General features: G+C 41.5%; 1 protein-coding gene and 1 pseudogene across 1 annotated transcript in view; both read left to right on the plus strand.

Annotated features, from left to right (window-relative positions):
• The window catches only part of LOC139447195 (uncharacterized), a 467168-nt gene that overhangs the window by 235201 nt on the left and 211404 nt on the right, over nt 1–20563 (plus strand). The window contains exons 12-14 of the mRNA XM_071228411.1: nt 12635–12725; nt 13280–13359; nt 15865–15932. Coding sequence (XP_071084512.1) covers nt 12635–12725; nt 13280–13359; nt 15865–15932 — 239 coding nt within the window. The remainder of the gene's footprint in view (nt 1–12634; nt 12726–13279; nt 13360–15864; nt 15933–20563) is intronic.
• On the plus strand, nt 2863–4317 carry LOC139447836 (uncharacterized; annotated as a pseudogene).

Consider the following 20563-nt stretch of genomic DNA (forward strand, 5'->3'; position numbering starts at 1 on the left):
TTTACCACTCACCACTGGTATATTTAATTGTATCCCTAGCCATGTGCTCGTACGGCAGTTTGTTTACACTACCACTTCTGGTGATCTCGCTCTCAGTGAATCTCTTAAATTGTTACAATGTTTTTTATCACTCTAGTCAGGCCAATTGACCTTGTTTTAGTATTATTCTCCCATAGCCGTGTTATCGTAAACCAACATCCATGTAGATTAATTTCTTATATACTCCCATGATATCTTTCACTACCGGGCATGCGCAGTGTGAAGGAATGACGTCACATGTGTATTTATGTAAATTCCTTTCAGGTTCCATCTTGCCGTTTAACCATTGTTCTGTCAAGTCAATTTGGTAACACCACCATTCGACTTCTTATCCATCTGCAATCTTCATCCGTGTCAGCAGAGGGATTCTTTACAGCCTTATGCTTTGAAATGGCTGACAGGACTTCCATACGTCGCGGCAGATCTGCTAGTCTCAACACAAGTACTGCTAGGGTAAACGAGGCGACCCTTGACCCAAACCAAGATGGCGACCACCGCAGCATGCCCAGAACTAAGAATGCTCCTTATCTCACTATAGCTGACCTTCGACTTCGTCTCGCCAGTCAAGGTGTCAGCGTGCCTGCATCGTGGAACAGACGGCTGCTGTTCCAGCTGTATACTGAAAACAACCAAGGGAATTCCATGTCACCTCCCATAACCATGATAATAGAGACGACAAACACCATGGCTTCCGTTTCCGAGTGTCAACAAGACTTGCCAAGCAGCAATCACAACACTAACCTGCCGGGTACCATTACCAGTTCATCAGTCTATCCAACAACTCCCCAGCCTGATGTATCTAGCTTCGCAGATTCAGTCCCTGTGATCCCCTCGGTGGCTGGATTGCAAAAGGAAATTGCCGAACTTAGACAACTGATCACAACCACAGGGCTCAGCGCAATGCCTCTACTAGGCCACCCTACATCGAATACCCTGAGTGGTATTCTCTCCTGACCCCCGCTAGCAACTCAACAGAGGTTCCATCAGACTCCTTACCTCATATCCACACAGTGTCCCCCACCTTAAGGAAAAAGATCCAGGAAGGTAAATATGTTAATTTGGCTTTGTTGACATTACCTAACCAGGACAGTTTGGATACTAGAGTAACTGAATTCGAGGGGAATGTATACTCGCTCAAAGATGACCCCAGGACGAATAGGACACTGACACTTGGAGAGTTTTTCCAGGCATTCGGTATTTACAAAGACATTTATTGTGAGAACAATGATGCCAAAAGGAAACAGCTAGATGGCCACGAGCAGACTGTGATCGAACTTGCTATTCAGTACGGCGAGACATGCTACTACGACTACCACAAACTTTTCGCAGCTCGTGTGGCAGCTTTTGAGGCAAAAGCAGATTATTCGATGGGACATGAGAGACTCAAAACTCTACAGCCTGTGTTCCTTAGGGCGATGTGTCAAAGTGTAACCCACGGCACCGACGTCTGCCCGAGTATAGCTACAGCTCGACGACCAATTGTCAGGCCTCAAGACAGACATGTTTCATATGACCGACGAAATGTGGACAGTAATGCCACGCACATAGACTCAAGAGGTAGACCTCGCGTTAGACGTGATGGACAAGAGATCTGTAACAACTTTAATGATAGCGGCTGCAGCCGCCAACAGTGTCCTTTCATACATACCTGCCTCATTTGCCATTCAAGAAAGCACGGCAAGACACAGTGCTAGAAAGTGCAGAAGGATTGACTACACTATGCCTTAGACAGAGCAAGTACTAAGCAGACATTGACGCTAACACCTATTAACATTGAGAGATTAAAAGCGGACTTACAATTTCACCCAGACAAGTGTTTCTTCGATTATCTCATTTCTGTCCTGGAGACAGGATTCAATCCAATGTTAGACTCTATGCCTAAATCGACAGTGGAATGCCGCAACAACCTTAGTGCCAGGAGAAATCCAGTGGATGTGTCCGCAGCTGTCAGTAAAGAATGTGCCAAGCAGTACGTTATCGGGCCTTTCGAGGAGTCTCCCTATGACACATACAGGGTTAGTCCACTTGGCCTTGCCGAGGGGAAATATTCTCGGAAGAAACGTTTGATATTGGACTTATCGGCCCCCCATGATGACGATACCGTCCCTAGCATCAACCAACTAATCGACAAGACATCCTGTTCTCTTTCCTACGTAACACTTGATCATGCCATTTCTATCATTATTCAGCTTGGAAGAGGGGCCCTCATGTGTAAGGCAGATATAACTGATGCCTTCAAGCAGATTCCATTAAGCCCTGAATACTGACCATATTTGGGGTTCAAGTGGGAAGGACTGTACTATTTCTACACCCGGCTAGCCTTCGGTCGCGATCTAGCCCCAAAATATTTGACACTCTGTCCCAGGCCATTTGCTGGATTCTGAAACACAATCATGACTTCCTTCATGTGCTACACCTGCTGGACGACTTCCTAGTCATTGACCCTCCAGGCCACAACGCTGAATCGACCATGAGCACTATACTGTCTCTCTTCAAGAGATTCAACATTCCACTAGCTCTCCATAAGACACAGGGACCCCTTACAGAGATCGAGTATTTAGGCATCATTCTTGACTCAAATCTTATGACTGCTAGGTTACCTCAAGATAACTGCAACGCATAGCAGAGCTCCTTGGCAGATACTCCACAAAGAGAAGTTGCACCAAGAGAGAACTTCTCTCCCTGCTCGGACACTTGAACTACGCTTGCAGAGTGATCGTGCCAGGCAGGACGTTTGTCTCCTACTTGATCGAACTTTCCACAACTGTTGACAAGTTGCATCACCATGTTAGCTTGTCAGGCGATTGTAGAAAAGATTTAGCTATGTGGAACAAGTTCTTGATAGAATGGAATGGTATTTCCCTCTTCCACGACCTCCACATCTCACCTACCCCAGACATTGAGCTTTTCACTGATGCGGCGGCTACAGAGGGGCACGGGGGCTATTACCAAGGTGCCTGGTTCGCTGAAAAATGGTTGGAGGAAGTGCTATGTAGTATGTCCGGTGAATTGTCTATGGCCTTCATGGATCTCTACCCGATCGTCATGGCAGCTATTCTCTTGGGTCATCTCTGGGAGAAAAAGCGTGTGCTCTTTCATTGTGATAATCAGGCTACCGTGTTCATCATCAAGAAGGGTAGATCTTAATGTAAAGGTATCATGTCCCTCATGCGCCGACTCACTTGGACAGCAGCAGTCAACAACTTTGTGGTATTGGCCCATCACGTACCTGGCTCAGATAATAACATTGCTGATTCACTCTCGTTTGCAGATCACCAAGTTCCAAGCCCTGGCGCCACATGCTCAACCACACCCACTCCAGTGCCCCCCCAGATTGCAAGTAATGTGGCCCTAAATGCGCATCTCAACAGACTGTGGTCCGCGGTCGTCAGCAAGGGTACTGAGATCGCCTATTCGACTGGAATGACCTGTTATATAAAGTTCTTGCTGACTTTCGGACTGTTTCAAACCATGTTCTATCACAGACTCCCTCCTGTGAACGAGGTATATTTACAGTACTTCATTGCACATTGTTATGGCGTGCTGCAGTTGAAACATGTCACTGTTAAGACCTACTTAGCTGGGGTGAGGTTCTTTTACCTGCAACGTGGCATTACCACAATATTCGACCATCGTGGATCCGGAGCGTTGAACAGACTGCAGTCCATCATGAGAGGTTACAAGAAGTTGCAAGCCCCTACTCCAAGAAAATGACCTCCCATCACCTACACAGTGTTGGCGCGAATCGTGTGTACACTGCGTGCAGGAGTACTTGGACCGTTAAATGACCTTGTAATGGAATGCATGTGCTTAACTGTCTCCTTCGGGTTTCTCAGATGTGGAGAAATCACGTGTGCTGCCAGGTTTGATCCCCGTGCTAACATTTGTTTGAGTGACATCAAGTTTGACTTCGCTAAGAGAAAGTGCACTATCCTGCTGAAAGCTTCCAAGACGGATCCATTTCGAGTAGGCGTCCCCATAATATTGTTTTCTAATAGTCGCTTGTGCCCGTTCTCAAGTTTGAGGAAGCTCTTCTATACCAGAACTCTTCAGCAAGCTTCTAGTGAGGATGCACTATTTGTGGACGCTAAACACCAGCCCATCACACGGGCATTGTTTCTGTCCTGGCTCAGCAAAGTGCTGACTAGGGCCGGTTTTAACTCAAACAATTATAGTGGGCACTCGTTCCGAAACGGTGCTGCCACCACCGCAGCTAGCGCCCGGGTGGAGGACCACCTAATTAAGACTATGGGTCGCTGGAATTCAGAGATATATTAGAACTTTAGAAGAGACTCTGCTTCACGCACAGCTGTCGTTATGTGGACCCTAATCTACAATACAGATTCTGTGCCATATTCGTATTAGTTCGCAGTTATCAGGTTTTGTGATCATGTATCTTACTCATCTTTGGGGGCACTCGGTTGTACACAACCTTGTTTGGGCGTCTCAAGCCATTGCATGCCTCAGGCAGCAGCATTACATGGCTTGGGGCCCCCAAAAATTCCTTACCTACCTGGTCTGGCGCAGCCACCAGTTCACATTCCATACCCGCAGGGTACCCCTATCATTCAATCTAATAATAATAATAATGAACTCCTTTTCTTCAACACCTCTCTACCCGCAGGGTAGCCCTATCCTAGCAGGCCAGCACGGCCCTAGAACTAACCCCAGTCCGCAGGACATTCCGTGTGCGACCGAGCAGCCCCCTTGTATATAGCATATATATCCCAATGTGTATTAAATTATATTGTTTCCTTTACCCTTTGTCGTGTTTTCATTGCACAAAATGTGAATTTAATATTTTTGTTTGTGCAGTTCATCCTGTAGTATCTCAACCCTAACGCCTTTACTTTACCACACACCACTGGTATATTTAATTGTATCCTTTGCCATGTGCTCGTACGGCAGTTTGTTTACACTACCACTTCCGGTGGTCTCGCTCTCAGTTAATCTCTTAAATTGTTACAATGTTTTTTATCACTCTAGTCAGGCCAATTGACCTTGTTTTAGTATTATTCTCCCATAGCCGTGTTATCGTAAACCAACATCCATGTAGATTAATTTCTTATATACTCCCATGATATCTTTCACTACCGGGCATGCGCAGTGTGAAGGAATGACATCACATGTGTATTTATGTAAATTCCTCTCAGGTTCCATCTTGCCGTTTAACCATTGTTCTGTCAAGTCAATTTGGTACCCTCCATCCACCCCTTCACCACCTTGGGGCTGCTTGGTTTAAACATTTCTAGAACTAATCCCCGTCCGCAGGACACTAACCTACCGGTCCTGCGCAGCCACCAGTTCACATCCATACCCGCAGGGTACCCCTATTGCACTACCCACAGGGTATTTCTACAACTAACCCCCGTCCGCAGGACACTTACCTACCTGGTCCGGCACAGCCACCAGTTCACATCCATACCCACAGGCTAGCCCTATCTCTCTACCCGCCGGGTAGCACTACAACTAACCCCCGTCCGCAGGACACTTACCTACCTGGTCCGGCACAGCCACCAGTTCACATCCATACCCGCAGGGTAGCCCTATCCCACTACCCGCAGGGTAGCCCTATCTCTGTACCCGCAGGGTACAGTTCGGCGTCTCAAGCCATTGCATGCCTCAGGCAGCAGCATTACATGGCTTGGGGCCCCCAAAAATTCCTTACCTACCTGGTCTGGTGCAGCCACCATTTCACATTCCATACAGGGTACCCCTATCATTCAATCTAATAATAATAATAATCTGCTCCTTTTCTTCAACACCTCTCTACCCGCAGGGTAGCCCTATCCTAGCAGGCCAGCACGGCCCTAGAACTAACCCCAGTCCGCAGGACATTCCGTGTGCGACCGAGCAGCCCCCTTGTATATAGCATATATATCCCAATGTGTATTAAAATAATGTTGTTTCCTTTACCCTTTGTCGTGTTTTCATTGCACAAAATCATAAAATACATCATAACTCATAACAGTCCGAGAGACAGCTTCCAGCCATATACTAGTATTGAAGGGACAATCGCTTTTGACGGTTTAAAAATAAACTCACCTTATGGTGCTTGGCAAGTCAAAACTGACCTCCCTGAATATGTTTTTTAGGTTTGACAGCAACTATGCTTTTGGATTTCAGAGATAGACATGATTTGTTAGCTAGATGTTATTACAATAAACGAAAATGTCTTAAAAGTCCACAGTTTGTTTAATAGTACAAAAAGTGTGCTATAGATCTATCAACGTTTTCTTTTAATGAACATAATATTTGTACTATATTGTTGTAAGCTGTAAATAATCTAGCCTCCCCATGTACGTAACTTACATATATTTATGTATGACTAGAACAGCAAATAAAGTTCTGGTAGGTAGGTACCTCGGAGATTTAACGTGCGCTTTCCGACTTAAGCGTATCTTGCACACGGGGAAGCACTTATACTATTGGGGTAAAAAAGCGTAATGATTAAATAAAGAAGTGCAACCCCCCCAAAAAATATAAGTTTAAAGCCTATTCTAATAAAGTTAAGGGGGGTGGGGTTTGGCTTGGTGGGAGTGGGTGATAAAAGAATATTCAATAATATGGAAAAGTTTTGGCCTGGGTATGGGGGTGGGGGTGGGGGTGGGGGTGGGGGGTCAAGCGTAGGAAGGCATGGCGTCGGCTGGCGAGCATGTGTGGCTTAGAAGTCTAGCGGTGGTATCCTTGTAGTAGTCTCTTGGTCAGCTTCTCTTCCTGGGGGTCGGGATTCTGGTAGAGACTCTTGGCAAGGAGGACGGCGGTATTGGAGACGAAGTGGTTCTGGAATAAGTGGTACAAGTCTGTGTAGTTTGTGATGTCTTACTCGGTGTCCTGTTCCCCCTTCTTGTGCACCATGACGAAAGGGACTCCTTGTTTGGCGTAGAGATGTTCCTTTGGGGTGTTGACCTGGTCAGCCTGGAGATCCGGGTGGGCCTTGTAGTGGTTGATCGGAATGTCTGACTTTTCCACTAGTAAATAAAGTTCTTTGGTATGACCTCTTTTATCCCTGCTGATGTTATCCTAATGTTCAATTTCAGTCTGGCTCACCAAGCGTAAGAAAGCATTGTACATGTTTTGATAAACCACACTGATGCAATTAAGCAAATGAATATTTGCTGTGAGCAAATATCTATTTTCTATATATATTTGTGGATATGAAGCATTCTAGTTAATTGTGGATACACTGGGCACACATACATAACAAAAATGCTTGACAGGTGATTTGGTTCCTTGTCAACAAGACAGAATTGTGTTTATTTCCAGGCCATCCTGATCGATGTTTACTACTATTAGGTGTATGGTTGGAGGCAAGATCAAAGACGCCGCACAGCATTTATTAGATAACATATGGGGTCGTCCGTTTCGCTTTGAAAAACCACCCCACCCTGACTGTAGGAGTTATATAATCGGTGGGCAAATAACTGTGTCAAGTCCACTGCCGGGCTGATGCGGTGTCAGTGTCAGCGATGAACATGAATGCTCAAATTATAGACCTGTAGCACTCACAAGTTGCTTAGCCAAAATATTTGAAAAGTGTATATTCAATTCTCTGATAACAACAAATATAACCTTAGAAATAGATTCAACATACAAACAATCAAATGCAGAACACAGACCTGTGCTTAATCATTTCTTCTGGATATGATCAACCTGCGGAACCCTCTATCCGATGAAGTAACTAATGCTCGCTCATTAAAAGAAATCAAATCCTTAATTAATCGTTCTGATGCAATTATTAATAATTTTGACTTCAAATATTTTCATAGATCATGCCAAATTGTCCTCTGTCGCCTTAGGCTCGGCTGCAGTGACTTAAACGTTGATAAGTTTAGACGACATGTATCAGACATACCAGACTGCACTTGTGGATATCACCTTGAAGATGCAATTCACCTTTTCTATACCTGTCCAAAAATACGATAATATCAGAAACACTGTGTATTTCTACACACATGGGTATGGTCTAAAAATGATATAACATTGCAGTAGTTAAGCAGTTCTACAAACATGACTCTTCTTAAAGGGGCACTGATCTAACACAATTCCCCGGACTGGTTGTTGCCTTTGTTATTGTTTTTTCCCCTGTGAGTACCCGGATGATACACAACGCAACTGAGCGTGCCCAGAGACAGGGCTACCGTCTGCAAGGACAGCTAAATAAACTTGGAGGCTGGAGGCAATATTTGTTTTACGCATTTTTGCATAAACACTGATTGGTTAACTGTGATCTATAAAGATTTTGACAAAGGGCGCATGTTAATTAATTTCTTCAGCCTAAACAAACAGACAAAAAGAACGGCGGAGCTCATCGGATGTCGTCATTTGGAAATACCCCAGATGGTTATAGTTTAATACTGAAAAAAGTATCCATGCAGTGAAATCATTTTCAGATTTCGGCTTGCGTCGATAATACGATTACTACTCCCTTGTTGTCATCCACGTTTTCTCGTATAACCCTACACTTGTGTATTTGTCGTCATTCACTTGATGCTCAGTTAATGAATTTATTACAGGTACAATTAGTGGTAGCACCGCTTAGATTACCTGACAAAGGTTCCCATTTGGCATTTATTGTGTCTGGGGTAATTATTCAATCTAAATCCAGGTTTGAAGTGAGGTGAAATGTGTGTTATGTAATATGCACGTGGCAGCCCAGCAAGAGATGAATGATCAGTTGATTTACTTTTTTTTGTAAATCAACGGATCATTCCCAGACATCGAAGGATTAACAGAAAATACATTGATTGATTAATGACTGTTATCTTGCACAGTGGATATGTCAAAAGTAAGTGTTTACATGTGAAGGTAGGTTTACTAAACCTAGGAAACACACTCATATCATGGCGTGAAGTTCAGATGTAAAAACAACATATTTTGTTCAAAGGGTAACCGATAACACACTGACTGGTTGTTTCATTGTTATCGAACTGAATGGATGTTTTTAAGAACCGTGGACATTATAAATATAGTTGTCACATGGCTTTCTCAGCTGACTTGGCACCTATGTGAAACAACTGAAACAAACTAAGTGATCAGTTAAGAAACGAACACGGGTTATAATATCCGATACATTTAAATAACGTTCAAAAAAAGATATATTTAAATATTTTAATATATTTCATATATATTCCAAATATTGTTTCCAAATAATTATTATTAAAGTATTTGATTCTCACAGAGACATTTGACATCGAATAAGTATTTTTGTACAGCTGCAGACGCAATGGATATTGTTCCTTTATGTTGATATTCACGGATACATTATAACTTTGGTAGGTTGTTATAATGATATTTGTATTTTGTTTTCATTCATTCGCTGCAGCTTTGAACAGAATCATTCTTGTTCCTTTCCATTTGGTTGGGAAGTTTTTCGATGCGCGATAGACGTTGTTTTCACAAGTATTTTCTTTTGTAAGCGTGTATATGTTACAGTCAATGTGTAAAGTATGATTCACTCAGGCAGTTTATTAAATATCTAAATATCTAATCATTTTACAAATTGACTGAATAATCTGTCCATTTATTTAACCGACTGACTAAAAATGATAAAGACGATCAGAAGAGCTTAAACACATCACAATATATTAATTATGCTAAGAAAAGAAGCCAAACAATACAGAACTGTACTTGGTGATGATATTAAACATATACAAATATTTGGAATTCGTTATCATATTAATAAAGATGGACATATTTTTCAGTTAATTTGTAAAATAACTGAATATTTAGGCATTTAATAAATTTCACACGGTAAAATAAGCTGTATTTCATTTTTGTTGATCAATGTGACCATACGTCCTACTATCAATAAAAATGCGCTTACGAATGGCGAGCACAGGTCGCGAACAAGTCTAGATTTCTGCTATATCATCCGGGTACTCACTGGGAAAATACAGTAATGCACAGGCAACAACTACTCCCGCAGAATTGCTTTAGATCAGTGCTCCTTTGTACGTTTAAATACTATATATTGTGAATGCCAAAATGATGTATCAAGGATCAAGTAGAAGATACATTGACAGTAGCGCTGGGAGTTTAATCAACAGACCCGTGAAAATAACACTGCTGTACCTTATTATTTATTTTAGATGACGCAGTCAAAGCTCACTGTTTACTTCTCCTGGCGGCCATTATCGAACGACCAGCTAAAACACAACCCCGCGCTTACGTCTACAGGTCTCTTCCTGTAGTACGGTAATTAGTATTCTCTCCCTAAAGTGTATCCTCAATGATATAACCCACCCTCATTAATTACATGCTGCTCTTTTCCAGCCTCACGGCTATGGAGCTGAGGTAAAGAGTCCAAGTCATCATAAAGTAATAAGGGTCCAATAAAAACAATGCGCCGCCAAACCTCATACATATTATCACTGAAAGTCGTACTACAGACGGTTAATGTCAAATCACAATAAAAGCATTTCAATGGCAATAACATGTTCCAGGACCATGTTTTCTCTTAACATCATCGGATTTAGAAGGAATGGTCGTTTAAAACAAGACAGATCTATTTAATCACAACAGTATTCATGTTATTCCCACAAAATCACATAAAGAAAGGAGACATTAGCAAATACATGTGTATTACCATTTTTCGTCAGGATAACAGAATTTTCTCTCCTTGTTACCACCTCCAAGTTCAGCTTAACACGGGTCCTCCTTTGGTCAAAAGTTTGTTCCCCCTCTAATGAGTGTGTCACGCGTTGCACACGGGTATCACACGCGTGGCGGACGGGTTCCACACGAGTGACCAACCTGATGCACACTGGTTGCGTAACGCGTTGCCCATGCGTGTAAGGGGAATGAACTTCTAGGCACTAGTGTATGTTGTTTCACACTTCTTCAGCATGGGCTCAGATATAAATATATTGTATGCTATCAACTCCACAGTTATGTGGATCGCTGTCGATTAAGAACATTTTTTACGTGAAATCTTTGATGAGTTCTTTGTGTTTTCGAAGTGTCAATTTGAATCACACAGTTTAACAAAATGAAATGTGAATGTTTGAACGTAAAGCAGACTAATTGTTCGGCAAAATATCTATCGAAAAGTATGCCGCCATCTTAGATGAAGATAAAATAAACTTACGACAGGTATGGAGCTATCTTAGATTTACGACAATCTTAAGATATCTTTTGGCTATGATAGCCTACAATTTCCTTACGATAAATTTACAACAAGTTTAGGGCTACGATCGTTTCGAAAATCTAGGCCCAGGTTCTAAAAGGCCTGGAAATGCCCTCATCTCGCTCTTATATAGGGAGGTAGTAGGTATATATATTGTATGAGAGCCTCACTCATTTTGCTTTCGCTAACAATCAACACTTCCTAAAACAATATATATATATCCTGCCACAAAACACTCTCCTTCAAGAGAAGAAAGTTTAACTCTTGCAAAGACATACTCCACCTTACTATTCCATAAGTTTTGATTTTTATCTTGTGAAGAAACATCGGCAGTTGTGATTAGTGAACACTCCAATGGAATACACTGTTGTTCCGAAATAAACCTCAAAATGTTGCAATGACAAAATCTTGGCTTGGGTCTCTTTCTCAATTCTTTTGGTGCTTGTCCAATTTCTTTACAAAGTAACAAGATGATCAATGTCATTCTTCCTGTAACAATACACCACCAGCACCAATGTCACTTTCATCCTTTTAAATGTTTTTTACCCCCTGCCATGAATTGTGGAGGGGGATATAGGAACGGAGTTGTCCGTCTGCTTCACAAAGGAGAAATTTTCTCAAAAACTGATGTTACTGGTAAAGTTAATTAGTTTTTTACAGAGTTATGGCCCTTGTTCCATGCTTTTCAACTTAGTGCATACTGCATGAAATTGGTACACATTTTTTCAGAAACTACTGAAGTTGCATGAATGAAAGTTTGCATGCATATAAAAAATATTCTTGTCAAGAATGAGTTAGAAAATGGGGGCTTTTATCATTTTTGTACACAGTTAATGCCCTTGATTGATATATTTTTATTACTGCATAGTGTGTGCAGAAAGTACTATAGTTACATGAATGGAAGTTTGCAAGCTTATCTTATGATGACAGTTTGAACATTTGTGCCATAAATTATGTTTTTCCAGAGTTACTTCCCTTGCTACATGTTCTCCCCTGCAGTGTCTGCAGAGGGAACCGCCTTTTTCAGAAACTTCAGAAGTTACATATAAAACTTTGCATGCTTATATAAGAAATACTTATCAAGATAAAAAACTAGGTGCCATAAATTATGTTTTTCCAGAGTAACATCCATTGCTACATGTTTTTAGATTTTGTGCATTAACAGTTATGACCCTTGATCCATGTTATTTTTCTATATTTTGTGCATAGTGTCTGCAATGGGAAATTTTCTATTGATGTTACATGAGTTAAACTTTGCAAGGTTATCTAAGTACAAAAACCAGATTTCCTCATGACAAAAAGCCATCCCAGTGCCTTTCTCTTTTCAAGGATAGGACTCTTTGTTTTTATAGCTAATATTAACTTCAATTTTATTCACTACTATATGAACAAACAAAATTCCAATGTGCCCCGTGCATGGCGGGGGCATATATAGTGATAATGCTGTTTTCTTTGGCTTAATTTCAGGCATTTATGGAGAGACTTGGACTGTGGGGAGATGGAGCACCATTCAAAACATTTGAACATTTCATGGAATCAGTTCAGAAGAAGGGTTTAGGTAGGAGTGCATGTGTGCTTCGTCTGGTCAGTGTAGTATGCCAGGTGTAATTCCCCATGAAAATATGAAGGACACCTGCTGGTTAAATTAGGTATCTCAGAATGTGGCCTTGACCATCTCATCCCTCCTACTATGATCATACTGACGGACATCTATTGAGTGTTCAATATTTCTGTTGGTCTCAAAGAAACTGCATTAAACTGCCCAGAAGCTTATTATGCGGAATGTTGTTTGTTGAATTTGTGCTGGAAAATAACAAAATTTCGCACCAAATGTATGACAGTTCCTGGATTTATTCATCACATGAAATTAAAAAAGTCTATTATTTTGGTGGCATTTCAAAGTATGTTTTAGATTAAGACTCAAAAGAAGTAAGATGTTGGTTGTATGTAGTATGTTGGTGCTAGTAATGGGCCAGGTTCAGATGTATTTCCTTAAGACCAAATAAAAATACCAGTGTAACATTTAAGGCTAATGTTTTTGAGAATAGAATATGAAATAATGTTTGACAAAAAGATTGAATGGTATCATCAGCATGCATTTTGTGTGGCCAGGGGTTGCTGAAATGTTGGCTATGGAAATGAAGGCATCAGGAATGTACGTGTCACGAGGCCTCAGCTTTAAACAGGCAGAGGTGAGACACACATGCAGGCTCCACATTGGACAGTCTTGTGACACACACGTCGGCTACACAGACAGTCTTGTGACACACATGTAGGCTACACAGACAGTCTTGTGACACACATGCAGGCTACACAGACAGTCTTGTGACACACATGTAGGCTACACAGACAGTCTTGTGACACACATGCAGGCTACACAGACAGTCTTGTGACACACATCGGCTACACAGACAGTCTTGTGACACACATGTAGGCTACACAGACAGTCTTGTGACACGCGTAGGCTACACAGACAGTCTTGTGACACACATGCAGGCTACACAGACAGTCTTGTGACACACATGCAGGCTACACAGACAGTCTTGTGACACACATGTCGGCTACACAGACAGTCTTGTGACACACATGTAGGCTACACAGACAGTCTTGTGACACGCGTAGGCTACACAGACAGTCTTGTGACACACATGCAGGCTACACAGACAGTCTTGTGACACACATGCAGGCTACACAGACAGTCTTGTGACACACATGTAGGCTACACAGACAGTCTTGTGACACGCGTAGGCTACACAGACAGTCTTGTGACAAACATGCAGGCTACACAGACAGTCTTGTGACACACATGCAGGCTACACAGACAGTCTTGTGACACACATGCAAGCTACACAGACAGTCTTGTGACACACATGCAGGCTACACAGACAGTCTTGTGACACACATGCAAGCTACACAGACAGTCTTGTGACACACATGCAGGCTACACAGACAGTCTTGTGACAAACATGCAGGCTACACAGACAGTCTTGTGACACACATGTCGGCTACACAGACAGTCTTGTGACACACATGCAGGCTACACAGACAGTCTTGTGACACACATGCAGGCTACACAGACAGTCTTGTGACACACATGCAGGCTACACAGACAGTCTTGTGACACACATGCAGGCTACACAGACAGTCTTGTGACACACATGTCGGCTACACAGACAGTCTTGTGACACACATGCAGGCTACACAGACAGTCTTGTGACACACATGCAGGCTACACAGACAGTCTTGTGACACACATGTAGGCTACACAGACTGTCTTGTGACACACATGTAGGCTACACAGACAGTCTTGTGACACACATGTAGGCTACACAGACAGTCTTGTGACACACATGCAGGCTACACACATATTCTTGTGACACACATGCAGGCTACACAGACAGTCTTGTGACACACATGTAGGCTACACAGACAGTCTTGTGACACACATGCAGGCTACACAGACAGTCTTGTGACACACATCGGCTACACAGACAGTCTTGTGACACACATGTAGGCTACACAGACAGTCTTGTGACACACATGCAGGCTACACAGACAGTCTTGTTACACACATGTAGGCTACACACATAATTTTGTGACACGCATGTAGGCTACACATATAATCTTGTGACACACATGCAGGCTACACACATAATCTTGTGACACACATGTAGGCTACACACATAATCTTCTGACAGACATGTAGGCTACACAGACAGTCTTGTGACACACATGCAGGCTACACAGACAGTCTTGTGACACACATGCAGGCTACACAGACTGTCTTGTGACACACATGTCGGCTACACAGACAGTCTTGTGACACACATGCAGGCTACACAGACAGTCTTGTGACACCCATGTCGGCTACACAGACAGTCTTGTGACACACATGCAGGCTACACAGACAGTCTTGTGACACACATGTCGGCTACACAGACAGTCTTGTGACACACATGTAGGCTACACAGACAGTCTTGTGACACACATCGGCTACACAGACAGTCTTGTGACACACATGTAGGCTACACAGACAGTCTTGTGACACACATGCAGGCTACACAGACAGTCTTGTTACACACATGTAGGCTACACACATAATTTTGTGACACACATGTAGGCTACACATATAATCTTGTGACACACATGTAGGCTACACAGACAGTCTTGTGACACACATGTAGGCTACACACATAATCTTGTGACACACATGTAGGCTACACAGACAGTCTTGTGACACACATGTAGGCTACACAGACAGTCTTGTGACACACATGTAGGCTACACACATAATCTTGTGACACACATGTAGGCTACACACATAATCTTGTTACACACATGCAGGCTACACACATGCAGGCTACACAGACAGTCTTTTGACACACGTGTAGGCTACACACATAATCTTGTGACACATGTAGGCTACACAGACAGTCTTGTGATACACATGCAGGCTTCACAGACAGTCTTGTGACACACATGCAGGCTACCCAGACAGTCTTGTAACACACATGCAGGCTACACAGACAGTCCTGTGACATAAATGTATTCTACACATCAGACTGTCTTGTGACATTGATTATTTACAGACCGCCGTCATATTGCTGAGAGCAGTGTTAAACAACAAACAAACAAACAAAACATGGAGGCTACACATCAGACAGTCTTGTGATACATGTATTTTTTTTATGTTTCAGTTTGTGACAGTCCAGTCAGAGTTAAGCAAGGAGCACAAGAAGATGTATGACACAGCAGCACATGTTTGGTAGGTACATATTGTTTGAAGTGGACTAAGACAATATTTGGCTCCAGAGGACTTTATGATGATCCCTAACAGCACCAGTAATGATAGCTCAAATATGACAGTCAGCCGAAATTGCTTTTCTGAGATTGGGGTATATTTTCAGTGAATTGTCTCTTTGAAATGCTTGACTTTTCAGTGCTAAGAAAGCAAAACTCCAGAAGACCTGAATGTTAAAGGTTTCCATAGGGTGTGAGTGGCACAGCTAGCCCAGCAACTGAGTTGACCAAATAACACTATATATGCCAACCAAAATTTATTCTAAGTGAACAAACACAAGTCAATTAATTAAACGTCCTCATGTTTAGACAACACAAGGCGTGGGAATCTGATTCACTGAGATCATTTCTAGCAACCTGTAAGGATTCAGATGTGTTATCCCCCGCCTTGAATTGGGGCTGCGGAGACAGGAACGGAGTTTATTCCTGGTGATCTTTCAGTGTCAAAACACGCGATCGTACAAAATGGCTAAACTTCCGGTATACTGGTTACGAATTTGTCTGGCTAATTCAGGATCTGTTATCATATCGTACTCCAGTGAGATATTGTCAATAGAATAGCTAGCCGTTTCATCCCCAGTGACTTAAGATTACTCTGCTGTAGTCATTAAAAGTGAGTTCTTATTCTAACCTATCGCCTAGGAATGCTTGATAGAAGGGAATGTGACTATCTAGTAATTCAAAGTCAAGCGGAATATAGAATCGGTTAACTAATGCATCAGCAACAGCCTTATCTTCTACGACGGTACTATCACCACTAGAAGCATCTACACGCAGTCTCAATGTGATCTGATTACAAATACCTTGGTACTGTAAGTTTTCCCGTTCTTTAGTCGTTCTCCAGAGATCCATGTAACAGAAGTGTACATAGCTGTCATCAATACTCAAAACTTCATTGCCGCTAATTTTAATCGTGATTTTCTTAACAATCGCATGACCTATGTTCTGAACGAGCTCCCTGTTAACGTTGGCAGAATTTAAAATAATTGTAAATGATAGTCGGGTAGTTCCTGGAACTAACACATTGTGTGCTCCGAGATTAGGAAAGCGAACCAGAAGTGTTTGATTCTGATCAATGGTACTCGGGTTATTAGTTGTAGTTACAGACTGGCGAATTGCTTTGACCCCTAATGGATCCCGAAGTCTACATGGGGGTTTAACTTGCATCCGTATTGCAAAGACATTTTTATATTGAAATTATGTAACCTTATGTTTAATAAAAAAATGGATGATTTTAATCTAGATAACTTTGATAATCCGAGTTCAATAGAAGAGGGTACTGATGAAACCAGCTTTATGAATCTTAACGATGTACTTTGCAATCAACCGTTAATGATTATTACGGTGCCTTAAAAGATAGTCCTATTGGTCGTGACTATTCAAAGTTTACGATAGATAGTAAAGGAATATTGCGACTGCATGGCTCTCCGGATATTGATCTTATGAATCTTGTACTCGTAAGCCCCTAGCCTTGTCTACAATAGTCAGTAAATACGGCATCAACACTGTTCGTAATGAATTAGGTTTTGTAGACTACACACGAGAAAAAATTTCTGCGAATTCTACTAAGGTTCTTCAGACTGTGCGTACTAAACTCGGTAACATAGATAAAGATCATTTGGAAGAAAGCTCGAAGCTGGCCTCGGACGGACTTGGAGAAATCTTGGATACCTACTACGATAATTCAACGTTACAGGTATCGCCATCCTCGGAGTTCAGTATTAGGGAATTACGAGGCCTTGACAAGGCAATGCAAACAATGCGGGGAGAACTCATCAATAATATAGCCAAGCTATCCGACCTCGACAAGCATATAGCTTATGAGAAAACAAAACTTGAACAGGCAGGCGATGAATTCAGTAGAAGCCGCGTTGCTGAAAGATTTTGAAACTTAGAAGACGAAAGATCGGCCCGCCTCGAAGCGTCTTCCAGTAATAGAAAGGCACTTCATTCACAAATCAGTTGAATTCAAGAAACTATCGATCAAGTCCTCAATGATAATACTGCACTGGCCGATAAAATTAAAACATTGTTCAGAGAACATGTGATAACCATTGCCAGTATTTTAACCGCATTGGGTTTTATTATATCGACTTTGACTCTCGCATTAACCGGTGGTACAGGAGGTGGCACACCACCTGGTTATAAAAATGGTGTAAAAGAGTGGATAAAAAAGCATTTAAAAGCATTAGGAGAAGCACTGGGAAAGCTCGCTTGGAAAGCCGCATCTGCACTTCACGGTATAATATTGTTTTCTGGCTCTTGAATTTATTAGCAAAGACCACCACTTGGCTTAGTCAAAACATGTGGGCACTGATCGTAGCAATTGCTGGGCTGTTGTACGTATCCGCTAAAGACTATTTATCCAAATCAGTTCATTAAGAACTATTTATCTAAATCAGTTCATTAAGAACTATCTAACCAAATCATGAGTAAACCAGCCACGACTCCACCTACTATAAGTGCTGTTTTTTCATCGATATGTTGTTGATTTTTAGCAGCAATATGTGGTGACACTTGTGGTTGTGCGTCAGTAGATGTGTTAGTAGGAGCGTCAGTAGATATCTGTGGCTTGACTATACTTTTCGCCTGTGTTTGTTTGCGTTATTAATTCGGTATTAATATCTGAATTTATACCTGGTTTTTGTTGATCGGAAGCAATAACAATTTTATCATTATAACCAATCGCTTGACCGATCTTAAGTTCCATATTACTCGGAGACATGTATAGTCCCGGCGCATAAACGTCTACTTTGGATTGAGCGTACTCTAATACATCTTGATAACGCTTTATAGAAGATGGTATGTCAATGGATGAATTAATAGCATCCTCTACGTTTGCAACAAACTGTTTTTGCGCATTGAGCGCCGTCCCAGAACCAATTATTCCCGTTCGTGTTTGCGATTGTGCACCAAGAATTGCCCATACATAAGTTCTTATTGATTCATTAACTCTTACAACTCCTGGGTTAGTAAAATTATTTTATGTTTTATCATTAAGAAATTCATTCCAATCGTTTGCGGTATCGTTTAGTTGCACAAATTTTGTAACAATATAAGCTAAACCACCCTTAAAACTCATAAGATCTCCTCTCCAGTTGTTACTCGAAAGTTCCCAGCCATGATAAAGATTATGCATTATTACAAAAAGATTGTTTTTCTGTAACAACTTAAATGGATTGAATGGTTGATGAGTTTTTTTAACTAAACCACCACTTTCTTCTTTAACAGTTCTTTGTCCACTGTACGGAACACCTAGACCATGGTTACGTCCATTAATACGCCAATCTTTACTCGTAGAAACATTAAGTTCATTACAAATATGTTCGAAGGCCCTCTTATCATACAAATTATTTGTGGAATTCCATGCTCAATCCTGCGGTAATGGAGCACTAGTTTCTTTAAGAATACGTCTAGTCTGATAGTACACGTGAAATGATAAAACAGACTTATTTAGTTCAAATCCTTGGGCATAAAGAGATACACCACATCCTGTTGTGGCACACCATATGGCACAGTTTAACTGGTTCTGCCAAAATTGCATCAGGTTGTGGAACCAATCATGCACCATTTTATCGCTAGTTGCCGTGACCCTGTATTTTTTAAAGATATCAGAGAATTTAACAAAGAAATTAGCACCAGAGACACTTACTAAAATCAACTGATTAGTAATGTAAGTTGATTTCATATTTAAGTTATGATATAGTATCATTGTATATTTAATATGTATGTTACACTCCTGGGAATAACAAATAGCCAGTCTATTCGACTGCTTCATACTATCGATAACTCGGATGGTCAACTTGAAGTCACTATCTGCAAGGTAACGTATTACCCGCGGTGGATCAATATAGGTGCTGCGAGATATAATAATCAGGTAATACTAATTGATAATGACAATATAAAAGGCAAAAACATCATTATACCTGATGGGTATTACAGCGTATGCTCACTCAATGATGAAATTTTAAAGCCTAATGGAGTCTCACACAAAATGAGTCGAATGGGATGCTGATTTTAATCGCTGGAGAAGATGAAATACTTCTTTCCCGGGGGCATAGCAGCTACACTTGGATTTGTAAGAGGAGGAGTAATATAAATACCCAACAAAACAGTGCATGGAATTAAATTGCCCGATTTAGTTCCCTATCAAGAGTTGTGCATCCATCTTGATCAGATCAGTACAACGGATAATATTCAACTCGAAAGTCCTTCTACTCTGCTGAGAGCTATTCCAGTCAAAGAAGCAAAATACAATCGCGGTAGAACGGAATCTTTCTCATTATTACAATATAAAAAATGAAAACGGGGTATTATTTCAGACCTCAAAATTTCTGTATTAGATTTAGAACATCAACCTGTACATACAGGATACTTGAGTGTAACACTCCATATTATAAATAATGGTTGATTCATCAGGCCCTGGAACGCATATCCTTAGACAATGTAATACAATTGCGCTTTCCGATCTCGGAGATACAGAAGGATTCGGTAAACCGGGTACCGATGGTAAGTTATATGCTTTACACTTACAAGATAATGTATACAAGTGGAAAGAAGTTGCATTCCCAGTTAATCTAGGAGATTTAAGTGATA

Source organism: Haliotis cracherodii, unplaced genomic scaffold, assembly GCF_022045235.1.
Source record: "Haliotis cracherodii isolate W230 unplaced genomic scaffold, xgHalCrac1.p SCAF_7, whole genome shotgun sequence".
NCBI lineage: Eukaryota > Metazoa > Mollusca > Gastropoda > Lepetellida > Haliotidae > Haliotis > Haliotis cracherodii.